Here is an 18,006-nt window from a genome sequence, read left to right as displayed (position 1 = left end):
GGTTCCCCCGTTAAGAAACTGGTAATTTATAAAAAGTTACTGATGGCGTACCCTTTCCCGCCAGGTGGATAAGTTACGCTGGGAGATATCCCCTAGGGTGGATAAGGCGCTCACACGTTTGTCAAGAAAGGTGGCACTGCCGTCTTAGGATACGGCCACTTTAATAGGTACCTGTTGATAAAAAACAGGAGGCTATCCTGAAGTCTGTATTTACACACTCGGGTACTAGACTGAGACCTGCAGATAGTGCTGCTGCAGCGTGGTCGGTGACCCTGTCAAACAGGGATACTAGTTGGCAAACATAAAAACATATTAAAGACGTCGTCTTATATATGGGGGATGCACAGAGGGATATTTTGCCGGCTGGCATCCAAAATAAATGTAATGTCCATTCTGTCAGGAGGGTATTAGAGACCTGTCACTGGACAGGTGATGCTGACTTAAAAAGCGCATAGAGAGCCTTATAAGGGTGAGGAATTATTTGGGGATGGTCTCTGGGACCTCGTATCCACAGCAACTGCTGGGAAGAAATAATTTTACCTCAGGTTTCCTCACAGACAAAGGTACAGTCCTTTCGGCTTCAGAAAAGCAAGCGGGTCAAATGGCGCTTCCTTTCTGTACAGAGACAAGGGTAGAGGGAAAAAAGCTGCACCAGTCAGCCTGTTCCCAGAATCAAGATTCTTCCCCCGCCTCCTGTGAGGCCACACCATGACGCGGGTGCTCCACAGGTGTAGCCAGGTACGGTGGGGGGCCGTCTCAAAAATTTCAGCAATTAGTGGGCTCGCTCACAGGTGGATCCCTGTTTCTTTCAAGTAGTATTTCAGGGGTACAAGCTGGAATTCGAGATGTCTCCCCCCAGCCGTTTCCTAAAATATGCCTTGCTGACAACTCCCTCAGGCAGGGAGGCTGTGCTAGAGGCAATTAATAAGCGGTATTCCCAGCAGGTAATACTCAAGGTGCCCCTACTTCAACAAGGATGGGGTTACTATTCCACACGGGTTGGGGTACCGAAACCGCATGGTTCGGTGTGACCCATTTTATATTTAAAATCCTTGAACACAAAAATTCAAGTTCAAGATGGAATCGCTCAGGGCGGTTATTCCAAGCCTGGACGAGGGGGATTACATGGTATCCTGGGACATCAAGGATGCTTACCTGCATGTCCCCATTTACCATCCTCGCCAGGAGTACCTCAGATTTGTGGTACAGGATTACCATTACCAAGTCCAGACACTGCCGTTTGGACTGTACATGGCACCGAGGGTGTTTTATCAAGGTAATGGCCGAAATGTTGATACTCCTTCAAAAAAAAGGGAGTTGTAATTATCCCGTACTTGGACAATCTCGTTATAAGGGCGAAGTCCAAGGAGCAGTTGGTAGTCGGGGTAGCACTATTTTGGAAAGTGCTACAACAGCATGGTTGGATTCTAAACAGTCCAAAGTCACAGCTGGTTCCTATGACACGTCTACTGTTCCTGGGGATGGTTCTGGACATAAACCAGAAATAGTGTTTCTCCCGGAGGAGAAAGCCAAGGAGTTGTCATCTAGTCAGAGACCTCCTGAAGCCAAAATAGGTAGCGGTGCATCATTGCACGTGAGTCCTGGGAAAAATGGTAGCTTCCTACGAAGCAATCCCATTAGGCAGGTTCCATACAAGAACTTTTCAGAGGGACCTGTTGGACAAGTGGTCCGGATCGCATCTTCCGATGCATAGGCTGATAACCCTGTCTCCAAGGACCAGGGTATCTCTACTGTGGTGGCTGCAGAGTGCCCATCTTCAAGAGGGCCGCAGGTTCGGCATACAGGACTAGGTCCTAGTGACCATGGATTCCAGCCTTTGAGGCTGGGAGGCAGTCACACAGGGAAGAAATTTCCAGGGACTTTGGTCAAGTCAGGTTATTTCCCTACACATAAATATTCTGGACCTGAGGGCCATTTACAATGCCCTGAGGCCGGCAAGGCCTCTGCTTCAAAACCAGCCGGTACTGATCCAATCAGACAGCATCACGGCAGTCGCCCATGTAAACCAACAGGGCGGCACAAGAAGCAGGATGGCGATGGCAGAAGCCACAAGGATTCTCCGATAGGCGGAAAATCATGTGTTAGCACTGTCAGCAGTGTTCATTCCCGGAGTGGACAACTGGGAAGCAGATCTTCTCAACAGACACGACCTCCACCCGGGAGAATGGGGACTTCCTCCAGAAGTCTTCCAATAGGATTGTACACCATTGGGAAAGGCCACAGGTGGACATGATGGCGTCCCGCCTCAACAAAAAGCTATAAAAGATATTGCACCGGGTCAAGGGACCCTCAGGCGATAGCTATGGACGCTCTGGTAACACCGTGGGTGTACCAGTAGGTTTATGTGTTCTCCCCTCTGCCTCTCATACCAAAGGTACTGAGAATAATAAGAAGGCGAGGAGTAAGAACGATACTCGTGGATGGCCAAGAAGAGCTTGGTACCCAGAACTTCAAGAATTTATATCAGAGGACCCATGGCCTCTGCCACTCAGACAGGACCTGCGGCAGCAGGGGCCCTGTCTGTTCCAAGACTTACCGCAGCTGCGTTTGTCGGCATGGCGGTTGAACGCCGGATCCTGAAGGAAAAGGGCATTCCGGAGGAAGTCATTCCTACGCTTACTAAAGCCAGGAAAGAGGTTACAGCAACTCATTATCACCGCATATGGTGAAAATATGTTGCATGGTGGGAGGCCGAAAGGGCCCCAACAGAGGAATTTCAACTAGGTCGATTTCTGCATTTCCTGCAAGCAGGAGTGACTATGGGCCTTAAATTGGGTTCCATTAAGGTACAGATCTCGGCTCTGTCGATTTTCTTTCAAAAAGAACTAGCTTCAGTACCTGAAGTTCAGACATTTATAAAAGGAGTGCTGCAGAGTCAGCCCCCGTTTGTGCCTCCTGTGGCACCTTGGGATCTCAACGTGGTGTTGAGTTTCTTAAAATCACATTGGTTTGAACCACTAAAAACCGTGGATCTGAAATATCTCACGTGGAAGGTGGTTATGTTATTGGCCTTGGCTTCTGCCAGGCGAGTATCAAAGTTGGCGGCTTTGTCTTGTAAAAGCCCTTATTTGATTTTCCATATGGATAGGGCAGAATTGAGGACTCGTCCCCAGTTTCTCCCAAAGGTGGTGTCAGCGTTTCACCTGAACCAGCCTATTGTGGTGCCTAGGCTACTAGGGACTTGGAGGACTCCAAGTTGCTAGACGTTGTCAGGGCACTGAAAATATATGTTTCCAGAACGGCTAGAGTCAGAAAATCTGACTCGCTGTTTATCCTATATGCACCTAACAAGCTGGGTGCTCCTGCTTCTAAGCAGACTATTGCTCGTTGGATTTGTAGTACAATTCAGCTTGCACATACTGTGGCAGGCCTGCCACAGCCAAAATCTGTCAATGCCCATTCCACAAGGAAGGTGGGCTCATCTTGGGCGGCTGCCCGAGAGGTCTCGGCTTTACAACTTTGCCGAGCAGCTACTTGGTCAGGGGCAAACACGTTTGCAAAAATTCTACAAATTTGATACCCTGGCTGAGGAGGACCTGGAGTTCTCTCATTCAGTGCTGCAGAGTCATCCGCACTCTCCCGCCCGTTTGGGAGCATTGGTATAATCCCCATGGTCCTTACGGAGTTCCCAGCATCCACTAGGACGTTAGAGAAAATAAGAATTTACTCACCGGTAATTCTATTTCTCGTAGTCCGTAGTGGATGCTGGGCGCCCATCCCAAGTGCGGTTTATCTGCAATACTTGTACATAGTTATGGTTAACTAAATCGGGTTATTGTTGAGCCATCTGTTGAGAGGCTCTATTGTTTCATACTGTTAACTGTGTTTCATATCACGAGTTGTACGGTGTGATTGGTGTGGCTGGTATGAGTCTTACCCGGGATTCAAAATCCTTCCTTATTGTGTACGCTCGTCCAGGCACGGTACCTAACTGAGGCTTGGAGGAGGGTCATAGTGGGAGGAGCCAGTGCACACCAGGTAGTCTAAGATCTTTCTAGAGTGCCCAGCCTCCTTCGGAGCCCGCTATTCCCCATGGTCCTTACGGAGTTCCCAGCATCCACTACGGACTACGAGAAATAGAATTACCGGTGAGTAAATTCTTATTTTCTCTGACGTCCTAGTGGATGCTGGGACTTCCGTAAGGACCATGGGGGAATAGCAGCTCCGCAGGAGACTGGGCACAAAAAGTAAAAGCTTTAGACTAGCTGGTGTGCACTGGCTCCTCCCCCTATGACCCTCCTCCAAGCCTCAGTTAGATTTTTGTGCCCGAACGAGAAGGGTGCATGCTAGGTGGCTCTCCTGAGCTGCTTAGAAGTAAAAGTTTAAATAGGTTTTTTATTTTCAGTGAGTCCTGCTGGCAACAGGCTCACTGCATCGTGGGACTAAGGGGAGAAGAAGCGAACTCACCTGCGTGCAGAGTGGATTGGGCTTCTTGGCTACTGGACATTGGCTCCAGAGGGACGATCACAGGTTCAGCCTGGATGGGTCCCGGAGCCGCGCCGCCGGCCCCCTTACAGAGCCAGAAGAGCGAAGAGGTCCGGAGAAATCGGCGGCAGAAGACGTTCCTGTCTTCAGATAAGGTAGCGCACAGCACTGCAGCTGTGCGCCATTGCTCTCAGCACACTTCACACTCCGGTCACTGAGGGTGCAGGGCGCTGGGGGGGAGCGCCCTGAGACGCAATAAAACATGTTTAAACCTTATATGGCTAAAGAAATACATCACATATAGCTCCTGGGCTATATGGATGCATTTCACCCCTGCCAGTTTTCCTAAAAAAAGCGGGAGAAAAGGCCGCCGTGAAGGGGGCGGAGCCTATCTCCTCAGCACACAAGCGCCATTTTCCCTCACAGTTCCGCTGGAAGGAAGGCTCCCAGACTCTCTTCTGCAGTCCTGCTACAGAATCAGGGTAAAACAAGAGAGGGGGGGCACTATTGGCAGCTAATATAAAACAGCAGCTATAAAGGGAGTAACACTTACATAAGGTTATCCCTGTGTGTATATATATATATATATATATATATATATATATATATATAGAGCGCTCTGGTGTGTGCTGGCAAACTCTCCCTCTGTCTCCCCAAAGGGCTCGTGGGGTCCTGTCCTCTTTCAGAGCATTCCCTGTGTGTGTGCTGGGTGTCGGTACGATTGTGTCGTCATGTATGAGGAGGAAAATGATGTGGAAGCAGAGCAATTGCCTGTGTTAGTGATGTCACCCCCTAGGGAGTCGACACCTGACTGGATGGTCGTATTTAAAGAATTACGTGACAGTGTCAGCACTTTGCAAAAAACTGTTGACGACATGAGACAGCCGGCAAATCAATTAGTGCCTGTTCAGGCGTCTCAGACACCGTCGGGGGCGCTAAAACGCCCGTTACCTCAGATGGTCGACACAGACCCAGACACGGATACTGAATCCAGTGTCGACGGTGAGGAGACAAACGTAATGTCCAGTAGGGCCACACGTTACATGATCACGGCAATGAAGGAGGCATTGAATATTTCTCTATCGTCCTAGTGGATGCTGGGGTTCCTGAAAGGACCATGGGGAATAGCGGCTCCGCAGGAGACAGGGCACAAAAAGTAAAGCTTTAGGATCAGGTGGTGTGCACTGGCTCCTCCCCCTATGACCCTCCTCCAAGCCTCAGTTAGATTTTTGTGCCCGGCCGAGAAGGGTGCAATCTAGGTGGCTCTCCTAAAGAGCTGCTTAGAAAAGTTTAGCTTAGGTTTTTTATTTTACAGTGAGTCCTGCTGGCAACAGGATCACTGCAACGAGGGACTTAGGGGAGAAGAAGTGAACTCACCTGCGTGCAGGATGGATTGGCTTCTTTGGCTACTGGACATTAGCTCCAGAGGGACGATCACAGGTACAGCCTGGATGGTCACCGGAGCCTCGCCGCCGGCCCCCTTGCAGATGCTGAAACAAGAAGAAGGTCCAGAATCGGCGGCATGAAGACTCCTCAGTCTTCTTAAGGTAGCGCACAGCACTGCAGCTGTGCGCCATTTCCTCTCAGCACACTTCACACGGCAGTCACTGAGGGTGCAGGGCGCTGGGAGGGGGGCGCCCTGGGAGGCAATGAAAACCTATTTTTGGCTAAAAATACCTCACATATAGCCTCCGGGGGCTATATGGAGATATTTAACCCCTGCCAGAATCCGTTAAGAGCGGGAGACGAGGCCGCCGAAAAAGGGGCGGGGCCTATCTCCTCAGCACACAGCGCCATTTTCCCTCACAGAAAGGCTGGAGGGAAGGCTCCCAGGCTCTCCCCTGCACTGCACTACAGAAACAGGGTTAAAACAGAGAGGGGGGGCACTAATTTGGCGTTAAAGATATATAAAAAAGATGCTATAAGGGAAAACACTTATATAAGGTTGTCCCTATATAATTATAGCGTTTTTGGTGTGTGCTGGCAAACTCTCCCTCTGTCTCTCCAAAGGGCTAGTAGGTCCTGTCCTCTATCAGAGCATTCCCTGTGTGTGTGCTGTGTGTCGGTACGTGTGTGTCGACATGTATGAGGACGATGTTGGTGAGGAGGCGGAGCAATTGCCTGTAATGGTGATGTCACTCTCTAGGGAGTCGACACCGGAATGGATGGCTTATTTAGGGAATTACGTGATAATGTCAACACGCGGCAAGGTCGGTTGACGACATGAGACGGCCGACAAACAATTAGTACCGGTCCAGACGTCTCAAAAACACCGTCAGGGGTTTTAAAACGCCCGTTTACTTTAGTCGGTCGACACAGACACAGACAGGGACACTGAATCCAGTGTCGACGGTGAATAAACAAACGTATTCCTTATTAGGGCCACACGTTAAGGGCAATGAAGGAGGTGTTACATATTTCTGATACTACAAGTACCACAAAAGAGGGTATTATGTGGGATGTGAAAAAACTACCGTAGTTTTTCCTGAATCAGATAAATTAAATGAAGTGTGTGATGATGCGTGGGTTCCCCCCGATAGAAAATATGGGCGGTATACCCTTTCCCGCCAGAAGTTAGGGCGCGTTGGGAAACACCCCTTAGGGTGGATAAGGCGCTCACACGCTTATCAGAACAAGTGGCGGTACCGTCTATAGATAGGGCCGTCCTCAAGGAGCCAGCTGACAGGAGGCTGGAAAATATCATAAAAAGTATATACACACATACTGGTGTTATACTGCGACCAGCGATCGCCTCAGCCTGGATGTGCAGAGCTGGGGTGGCTTGGTCGGATTCCCTGACTAAAAATATTGATACCCTTGACAGGGACAGTATTTTATTGACTATAGAGCATTTAAAGGATGCATTTCTATATATGCGAGATGCACAGAGGGATATTTGCACTCTGGCATCAAGAGTAAGTGCGATGTCCATATCTGCCAGAAGATGTTTATGGACACGACAGTGGTCAGGTGATGCAGATTCCAAACGGCACAAAGGTGTATTGCCGTATAAAGGAAGAGGAGTTATTTGGGGTCGGTCCATCGGACCTGGTGGCCACGGCAACTGCTGGAAAATCCACCGTTTTTACCCTAAGTCACATCTCTGCAGAAAAAGACACCGTCTTTTCAGCTTCAGTCCTTTCGTCCCTATAAGAGTCATATCTGCCCAGGGATAGAGGAAAGGGAAGAAGACTGCAGCAGGCAGCCCATTCCCAGGAACAGAAGCGTTCCACCGCTTCTGACAAGCTCTCAGCATGACGCTGAGACCGTACAGGACCCCTGGATCCTACAAGTAGTATCCCAGGGGTACAGATTGAAATGTCGAGACGTTTCCCCTGCGCAGGCTCCTGAAGTCTGCTTTACCAAGGTCTCCCTCCGACAAGGAGGCAGTATGGGAAACAATTCACGAGCTGTATTCCCAGCAGGTGATAATTAAATTACCCCTCCTACAACAAGAAAAGGGGTATTATTCCACACGATATTGTGGTACTGAAGCCAGAAGGCTAGGTGAGACCTATTCTAAATCTAAAAAAATTTGAACACTTACAAAGGTTCAAATCAAGATGGAGTCACTCAGAGCAGTGATAACGAACCGGGAAGAAAGGGACTATATGGTGTCCCGAGACATCAGGGATGCTTACCTCCATGTCCCAAATTTGCCCTTATCACTAAGGGTACCTCAGGTTCGTGGTACAGAACTGTCACTATCAGTTTCAGACGCTGCCGTTTGGATTGTCCACGGCACCCCGGGTCTTTACCAAGGTAATGGCCGAAATGATGGTTCTTCTTCGAAGAAAAGGCGTCTTAATTATCCCTTACTTGGACGATCTCCTGATAAGGGCAAAGTCCAGGGAACAGTTGGAGGTCGGAGTAGCACTATCTCGGATACTGTTACAACAGCAGGGGTGGATTCTAAATATTCCAAAATCGCAGCTGATCCCGACAACAAGTCTCCTGTGCTTAGGGATGATTCTGGACACAGTCCAGAAAAAGGTGTTTCTCCCGGAAGAGAAAGCCAGGGAGTTATCCGAGCTAGTCAGGAACCTCCTAAAATCAGTGCATCATTGCACAAGGGCCATGGTAAAAAAAATGGTGACTTCCTTCGAAGCAATTCCAGTCGGCAGATTTCATGCAAGAACTTTTCAGTGGGATCTGCTGGACAAATGGTCCGGATCGCATCTTCAGATGCATCAGCGGATAACCCTATATCCAAGGACAAGGGTGTCTCTCCTGTGGTGGTTACAGAGTGCTCATCTTCTAGAGGGCAGCAGATTCGGCATTCAGTTTTGGATGTTGGTGACCACGGAGGCCAGCCCGAGAGGCTGGGGAGCAGTCACACAAGGAAAAAATTTCCAGGGAGTGTGATCAAGTCTGGAGACTTTTCTCCACATAAATATAGCTAAGGGTAAATTTATAATGCTCTAAGCTTAGCAAGACCTCTGCTTCAAGGTCAGCCGGTATTGATCCAGTGGGATAAAACATCACGGCAGTCGCCCACGTAAATAGACAGGGCGGCACAAGAAGCAGGAGGGCAGTGGCAAAAACTGCAAGGACTTTTCGCTGGGCGGAAAATCATGTGATAGCACTGTCAGCAGTGTTTCATTCCGGGAATGGAAACTGGGAAGCAGACTTCCTCAGTAGGCACGACCTCCACCCGGCAGAGTGGGAACTTCATGGGGAAGTTTTCCACATGATTGTAAACCGTTGGGAATTACCAAAGGTGGACATGATGGCGTCCCGTCTGAACAAAAAACGGGACAGGTATTGCGCCAGGTTAAGAGACCCTCAGGCAATAGCTGTGGACGTTCTGGTAACACCGTGGGTGTACCAGTCGGTGTATGTGTCCCATCCTCTGCTTTTCATACCTAAGGTACTGAGAATTATAAGACGTAGAGGAGTAAGAACTATACTCATGGCTCCGGATTGGCCAAGAAGGACTTGGTACCCGGAACTTCAAGAGATGCTCACAGAGGACTTATGGCCTCTGCCGCTAAGAAGGGACTTGTTTCAGCAAGTACCATGTCTGTTCCAAGACTTACCGCAGCTGCGTTTGACGGCATGGCGGTGGAACGCCGGATCCTAAGGGAAAAGGCATTCAGGAAGAGGTCATTCCTACCCTGGTCAAAGCCAGAAAGGAGGTGACCGCACAACATTATCACCACATGTGGCGAAAATATGTTGCGTGGTGTGAGGCCAGGAAGGCCCCACGAAGAAATTTCAACTCGGTCGATTCCTGCATTTCCTGCAAACAGGAGTGTCTATGGGCCTCAAATTGGGGTCCATTAAGGTTCAAATTTCGGCCCTGTCGATTTTTCTTCCAGAAAGAATTGGCTTCAGTTCCTGAAGTCCAGAAGTTTGTCAAGGGAGTATTGCATATACAACCCCCTTTTGTGCCTCCAGTGGCACTGTGGGATCTCAACGTAGTTCTGGGATTCCTCAAAACACATTGGTTTAAAACCAGTCAAATCTGTGGATTTGAAGCATCTCACATGAAAAGTGAACATGCTCTTGGACCTGGCCTGGACCAGGCGAGTGTCAAATTGGTGGTTTTTTTCTCAAAAAAGCCCATATCTGTTTGTCCATTCGGACAGGGCAGAGCTGCGGACTCGTCCCCAGTTCTCTCCCTAAGGTGGTGTCAGTGTTTCACCTGAACCAGCTTATTGTGGTGTCTTGCGCCTACTAGGGACTTGGAGGACTCCAAGTTGCTAGATGTGGTCAGGGCCCTGAAAATATAGGTTCCAGGACGGCTGGAGTCAGGAAAACTGACTTGCTGTTATCCTGTATGCACCCAACAAACTGGGTGCTCTTGCTTCTAAGCAGACTTTTGCTAGTTGGATGTGTAATACAATTCAGCTTGCACATTCTGTGGCAGGCCTGCCACAGCCAAAATATGTAAATGCCCATTCCACAAGGAAGGTGGGCTCATCTTGGGCGGCTGCCCGAGGGGTCTCGGCTTTACAACTTTGCCGAGCGGCTATTTAGTCAGGGGCAAACACGTTTGTAAAATCCTACAAATTTGATAACCTGGCTAAGGAGGACCTGGAGTTCTCTCATTCGGTGCTGCAGAGTCATCCGCACTCTCCCGCCCGTTTGGGAGCTTTGGTATAATCCCCATGGTCCTTTCAGGAACCCCAGCATCCACTAGGACGATAGAGAAAATAAGAATTTACTTACCGATAATTCTATTTCTCGGAGTCCGTAGTGGATGCTGGGCGCCCATCCCAAGTGCGGATTATCTGCAATACTTGTACATAGTTACAAAAATCGGGTTATTATTGTTGTGAGCCATCTTTCAGAGGCTCCGCTGTTATCATACTGTTAACTGGGTTCAGATCACAGGTTGTACAGTGTGATTGGTGTGGCTGGTATGAGTCTTACCCGGGATTCATAAATCCTTCCTTATTGTGTACGCTCGTCCGGGCACAGTATCCTAACTGAGGCTTGGAGGAGGGTCATAGGGGGAGGAGCCAGTGCACACCACCTGATCCTAAAGCTTTACTTTTTGTGCCCTGTCTCCTGCGGAGCCGCTATTCCCCATGGTCCTTTCAGGAACCCCAGCATCCACTACGGACTCCGAGAAATAGAATTATCGGTAAGTAAATTCTTATTTTCTGACACTACAAGTACCACAAAAAAGGGTATTATGTGGGGTGTGAAAAAACTACCAGTAGTTTTTCCTGAATCAGATGAATTAAATGAGGTGTGTGATAAAGCGTGGTTTTCCCCCGATAAAAAACTGCTGATTTCTAATAAATTATTGGCACTATACCCTTTCCCGCCAGAGGTTAGGGCGCATTGGGAAACACCCCCTAGGGTAGATAAGGCGCTCACACGCTTATCAAAACAAGTGGCGTTACCGTCTCCCGATACGGCCGCCCTTAAGGAACCAGCTGATAGAAGGTTGGAAAATATCCTAAAAGGTATATACACACATACTGGTGTTATACTGCGACCAGCAATCGCATCAGCCTGGATGTGCAGTGCTGGGGTGGCTTGGTCGGATTCCCTGACTGAAAATATTGATACCCTGGATAGGGACAGTATATTATTAACTATAGAGCATTTAAAGGATGCATTACTATATATGCGAGATGCACAGAGGGATATTTGCACCCTGGCATCTAGAGTGAGTGCGATGTCCATTTCTGCCAGAAGAGCGTTATGGACGCGACAGTGGTCAGGTGATGCGGATTCCAAACGACATATGGAAGTATTGCCGTATAAAGGGGAGGAGTTATTTGGGGTCGGTCTATCGGACCTGGTGGCCACAGCAACGGCTGGAAAATCCACCTTTTTACCCCAGGTCACCTCTCAGCAGAAAAAGACACCGTCTTTTCAAACTCAGTCCTTTCGTTCCCATAAGGGCAAGCGGGCAAAAGGCCACTCATTTCTGCCCCGGGGCAGAGGAAGGGGAAAAAGACTGCACCAGGCAGCCTCTTCCCAGGAGCAGAAGCCCTCCCCCGCTTCTGCCAAGTCTTCAGCATGACGCTGGGGCCTTACAAGCGGACTCAGGCACGGTGGGGGGCCGTCTCAAGAATTTCAGCGCGCAGTGGGCTCACTCGCAAGTGGACCCCTGGATCCTGCAGGTAGTATCACAGGGGTACAAATTGGAATTCGAGACGTCTCCCCCTCGCCGGTTCCTGAAGTCTGCTCTACCAACGTCTCCCTCCGACAGGGAGGCGGTAGTGGAAGCTATTCACAAGCTGTATTCCCAGCAGGTGATAATCAAGGTACCCCTCCTACAACAGGGAAAGGGGTATTATTCCACGCTGTTTGTGGTACCGAAGCCGGACGGCTCGGTGAGACCAATTTTAAATCTAAAATCCTTGAACACTTACATAAAAAGGTTCAAATTCAAGATGGAGTCACTCAGAGCAGTGATAGCGAACCTGGAAGAAGGGGACTATATGGTGTCTCTGGACATCAAAGATGCTTATCTCCATGTCCCAATCTACCCTTCTCACCAAGGGTACCTCAGGTTTGTGGTACAAAACTGTCATTATCAGTTTCAGACGCTGCCGTTTGGATTGTCCACGGCACCACGGGTCTTTACCAAGGTAATGGCCGAAATGATGATTCTTCTTCGAAGAAAAGGCGTCTTAATTATCCCTTACTTGGACGATCTCCTGATAAAGGGCAAGGTCCAGGGAACAGTTAGAGGTCGGAGTAGCACTATCTCAGGTAGTGCTACGTCAGCACGGGTGGATCCTAAATATCCCAAAATCACAGCTGATTCCAACAACACGTCTACTGTTCCTGGGGATGATTCTGGACACAGTCCAGAAAAAGGTGTTTCTCCCGGAGGAGAAGGCCAGGGAGTTATCCGAGCTAGTCAGGAAACTCCTAAAACCAGGCCAAGTGTCAGTGCATCAATGCACGAGAGTCCTGGGAAAAATGGTGGCTTCTTACGAAGCGATTCCATTCGGAAGATTCCATGCAAGAACTTTTCAGTGGGATCTGCTGGACAAATGGTCCGGATCGCATCTTCAGATGCATCAGCGGATAACCCTATCTCCAAGGACAAGGTTGTCTCTCCTGTGGTGGTTACAGAGTGCTCATCTTCTAGAGGGCCGCAGATTCGGCATTCAGGATTGGATGCTGGTGACCACCGATGCCAGCCTGAGAGGCTGGGGAGCAGTCACACAGGGAAGAAATTTCCAGGGCTTGTGGTCAAGCATGGAAACGTCTCTTCACATAAATATCCTGGAACTAAGGGCCATTTACAATGCCCTAAGTCAAGCAAGGCCTCTGCTTCAGGGTCAGTCGGTATTGATCCAATCGGACAACATCACGGCAGTCGCCCACGTCAACAGACAGGGCGGCACAAGAAGCAGGAGGGCAATGGCAGAAGCTGCAAGGATTCTTCGCTGGGCGGAAAATCATGTGGTGGCACTGTCAGCAGTGTTCATTCCGGGAGTGGACAACTGGGAAGCAGACTTCCTCAGCAGACACGACCTCCACCCGGGGGAGTGGGGACTTCACCCAGAAGTCTTTCAAGTGATTGTAAACCGTTGGGAAAAACCAAAGGTGGACATGATGGCGTCCCGTCTCAACAAAAAACTGGACAGATATTGCGCCAGGTCAAGGGACCCTCAGGCAATAGCGGTGGACGCTCTGGTAACACCGTGGGTGTACCAGTCGGTGTATGTGTTCCCTCCTCTGCCTCTCATTCCAAAAGTACTGAGAATCATAAGAAGGAGAGGAGTGAAGACTATACTCGTGGCTCCGGATTGGCCAAGAAGAACTTGGTACCCGGAACTGCAAGAGATGCTCACGGAGGACCCGTGGCCTCTACCTCTAAGAAAGGACCTGCTCCAGCAGGGACCTTGTCTGTTCCAAGACTTACCGCGGCTGCGTTTGACGGCATGGCGGTTGAACGCCGGATCCTGATGGAAAAAGGCATTCCAGATGAAGTCATCCCTACCCTGATCAAAGCCAGGAAGGATGTAACTGCGAAACATTATCACCGCATTTGGCGAAAATATGTTTCCTGGTGTGAGGCTAAGAAGGCCCCCACAGAGGAATTTCAACTGGGTCGTTTCCTGCATTTCCTGCAAGCAGGACTGTCTATGGGCCTAAAATTAGGATCCATTAAGGTTCAAATTTCGGCCCTGTCGATCTTCTTCCAGAAAGAACTGGCTTCATTGCCTGAAGTTCAGACGTTTGTCAAGGGGGTACTGCATATACAACCTCCTTTTGTGCCACCAGTGGCACCTTGGGATCTCAATGGAGTTTTAGGGTTCCTAAAATCACATTGGTTTGAACCACTCACCACTGTGGAATTAAAATATCTCACATGGAAGGTGGTCATGCTGTTAGCTCTGGCGTCAGCCAGGCGTGTCTCAGAAATGGCGGCTTTGTCATATAAAAGCCCTTACCTAATTTTTCATTCAGACAGGGCAGAATTGAGGACTCGTCCTCAATTTCTCCCTAAGGTGGTTTCAGCGTTTCACATGAACCAACCTATTGTGGTGCCTACGGCTACTAGGGACTTGGAGGACTCCAAGTTGTTGGACGTAGTCAGGGCCCTGAAAATATATGTTTCCAGGACGGCTGGAGTCAGAAAATCTGACTCGCTGTTTATCCTGTATGCACCCAACAAGCTGGGTGCTCCTGCTTCTAAGCAGACGATTGCTCGTTGGATTTGTAGTACAATTCAGCTTGCACATTCTGTGGCAGGACTGCCACAGCCAAAATCTGTTAAAGCCCATTCCACAAGAAAAGTGGGCTCATCTTGGGCGGCTGCCCGAGGGGTCTCGGCTTTACAACTTTGCCGAGCAGCTACTTGGTCAGGGGCAAACACGTTTGCAAAATTTTACAAATTCGATACCCTGGCTGAGGAGGACCTGGAGTTCTCTCATTCGGTGCTGCAGAGTCATCCGCACTCTCCCGCCCGTTTGGGAGCTTTGGTATAATCCCCATGGTCCTTACGGAAGTCCCAGCATCCACTAGGACGTCAGAGAAAATAAGAATTTACTTACCGATAATTCTATTTCTCATAGTCCGTAGTGGATGCTGGGCGCCCATCCCAAGTGCGGATTGTCTGCAATACTTGTATATAGTTATTGTTACAAAAAAATCGGGTTGTTTATTGTTGTGAGCCATCTTTTCAGAGGCTCCTACGTTTATCATACTGTTAACTGGGTTCAGATCACAGGTTGTACAGTGTGATTGGTGTGGCTAGTATGAGTCTTACCCGGGATTCAAAATCCTTCCTTATTATGTACGCTCGTCCGGGCATAGTATCCTAACTGAGGCTTGGAGGAGGGTCATAGGGGGAGGAGCCAGTGCACACCAGCTAGTCTAAAGCTTTTACTTTTTGTGCCCAGTCTCCTGCGGAGCCGCTATTCCCCCATGGTCCTTACGGAAGTCCCAGCATCCACTACGGACTATGAGAAATAGAATTATCGGTAAGTAAATTCTTATTTTTTCCAATGCTAAGTGTATCTGATGGCATCTGATATCAGTGCCTGCATCTTTTAGCGCAGACTGGAAAAGGGATCCTGATGCAGGTCTTCTGCTCTCACCGAGGCGCCCAGTCACTGAGGCCGTGTCCTAGTGACATCACAGGATTTCCCACCCTGATATTATATCAGAGCGTGATATCTATACATTGTCCGCCACATACACCTCTTGTCTGAGCAGGGCTCACCAAATTAAAGCTGTTGGTCTGTAGATTTGCTGAAAAATATTAACGTTTTTATTGGTCAATTCGTTTCGAAGTTATGTGGTAAAAGGTCCTCCTGCCATTTACAATACATCACCATTGTGCTCCGGAAAATGTGACAGTTGGTGAACTCTCTCTGTGCACCTGTTGGGTAACCTGGAACATGTGACCGGCCGGGTGGTCTGGAAACTGTGACAGTTGTTTGCAGCCACTTGCTAAGCAGGGATTTTTCTAAATACAATTCCTAAGAAGGTGAAAAGGGGTAAAATGTTGCGCCCAGAAAACCTTTGCCTTGTTGAAATCGGGCACATCAGCTAGTTTCTGCTTATTTGTGTACCAGGATGACTCTGTCTGATTCATGTCTTTTTCTGTTTGCAGCCGCAGAGTAACGGAACCATAAGTGGAAGCGTCGCTGAGGGACATGGCGAAATCACCAATAAAAAGACAAACTAGAACGTCTCCTACTTTCTAAAGGACATCTATTAATAGCTAACTCTACCCGACTTCCAAACCTCTAGGATGAACACTGTCTCTTGCTTTGCTGTTAAAAGCGCAATTTATTTATTGACCGTTAAATGTAAAAATAATAATTTTTGTATATACTAATATATTGCATTCCAGATTTTTAGACATTCTTTATTGCTGAAATAAGTCAGTCACGTCCAATAATAAAGTGATTTGTTGTACACTTTAATTTCTGCTTCTAGACCCTGTCTGTCTTCCCTGGTTTATGTTTTGGTACAGGGCCTCATGTAGACTTGACAGATCTAGTTGGGAGGTGCAATTCTTGGCAAAGCCATGCTGCCCTATGTACACAGACAGGCGTACAGTCTGGAGACGCAATGTTACGATAAAGCTTCCCAGTATGTCTCTACTACCTGCCTATAAAATAAAGAGTAAATTGTACCCTTCTTATGGCAATATGGTTGCGCTCCTTGTGTCTGGTATTTCCCCTAGGCTGTAGTCCAGCTTCTCATCACTCTGGGTTTTGCTTATTACATATCTTTTATGCTTTGTGTTTTAGCCACAAATAAAATATTAGTTACTTTATGTAAGAACAAATGTGTATCTGTAATATTTCAGAATACACGGAATATTTTAGGCAATGTTTTGTTTTATGAGGTAGAGCAGGGGTTTCCAAACTTTTTTTGAATCACGGCGCCATAGAGAATCCGAATTCTTTTCACGGCATCCCTATGGCTAAAAGTTTCTTAATGAAAAATTGAGAAAGAAGTAGTAAATTGCGTTTATATGTCATCCTTAGGGTCAGCTGTGCGGTGAGGGACAGGATTTGCTTCTGTTTGGCCACATATTTTATGACTGGCAGCCACCAGCTCTGGTTTTGCCTATTACATTGACCATAAATAATTTGAATTGGTCCTGGACCACCAACCCAGGGCACGCCTGCAAGTGTCCTGAGGCACCGCCGGAGCCACGGCACACAGTATGTGAACCACTAGGGTAGAGGAATTCCAATAACGCTTTCTCCCAATCATAAAATATTACTATTTCTGTAAAGTTATATAAAATGTCATTTGCATTTATTGACATGAGCTAGTGCTTGGCCCAAACTGTACGCTACTGATTAACCTTACCAAGCAAAAAACTGCGCTGAGTCGCTCATAAACTTCTCTATAAAACGTGTATCGATTAAAAGTAATAAATATCCTCTAAACTAATAATGGATTTCCTAGAACTAACTTTTATTTCATTTATCCGTAACACAGAAAGTGTGATTATTGGTTGTAATAACTTTGTCACCCACAGAATTAAATAAAAATTAACCCTTCGCAGATTGATTTTTATCTTGTATTTGGCCTGCAGCTGCTTTTTCAGGTAATTGTACCACCTGGAAGTATCATATGCAACACAAAAATATTTAAAGCGCTCAAAGATAGTTTGAATGCAAATAAAAAATCTTAATGAATATATGTATTTAAAATCAGTATAATAACACGGTACGTTAACGCCTAAGATACACATAGTTGTATCACTAAAAGATGCTGTCAAGAACAGTATATAATATTAGCTGATTTATCATTTGGGAACACTGTTTAACCTATAGAAATATTCAGAAGGAGTCTGATATATGGCTTGTATAGAAAGCAAACAATATTCTTTTAAACTGTTTCAGGTCCCAAATCTTTGGTGGTGGTCATTGCTGCTGACCCCACCCCCTCCAATATCTGGTGGCCTTACAGTGTAGACCCAGGTAGTGTATAGTTGGCACTATGCACCAATCAGAACGCTGGGTGCCATTTATTGGGTGTGACCGCTTTCCAGTGCGGCTACCTGTATAGCCAGAGAGGAGATCCAGAGGTGTCTGTACCTAAACTCCATGTACCCTGTATCCGTTTGGATGGTGGACCATGTTATGGTCGACAGTCATTAGG

General features: G+C 47.9%; 1 protein-coding gene across 2 annotated transcripts in view; it reads left to right on the top strand.

The window, feature by feature from the left end:
* C1H18orf32 (chromosome 1 C18orf32 homolog) overlaps window positions 1–17,406 on the top strand; it is a 47,916-nt gene extending 30,510 nt beyond the window's left edge. For both annotated transcript variants that reach the window (XM_063959160.1, XM_063959171.1), the window contains exon 3: window positions 15,992–17,406. In XM_063959160.1, coding sequence (XP_063815230.1) covers window positions 15,992–16,066 — 75 coding nt within the window. In that variant the 3' untranslated portion in view covers window positions 16,067–17,406. The remainder of the gene's footprint in view (window positions 1–15,991) is intronic.
* Window positions 17,407–18,006: the final 600 nt, after the last annotated feature.

The sequence above is a fragment of the Pseudophryne corroboree genome, chromosome 1 (genome assembly GCF_028390025.1).
Source record: "Pseudophryne corroboree isolate aPseCor3 chromosome 1, aPseCor3.hap2, whole genome shotgun sequence".
Classification (NCBI taxonomy): Eukaryota; Metazoa; Chordata; class Amphibia; order Anura; family Myobatrachidae; genus Pseudophryne; species Pseudophryne corroboree.
This window is presented reverse-complemented; position numbering and strand designations above follow the sequence as displayed.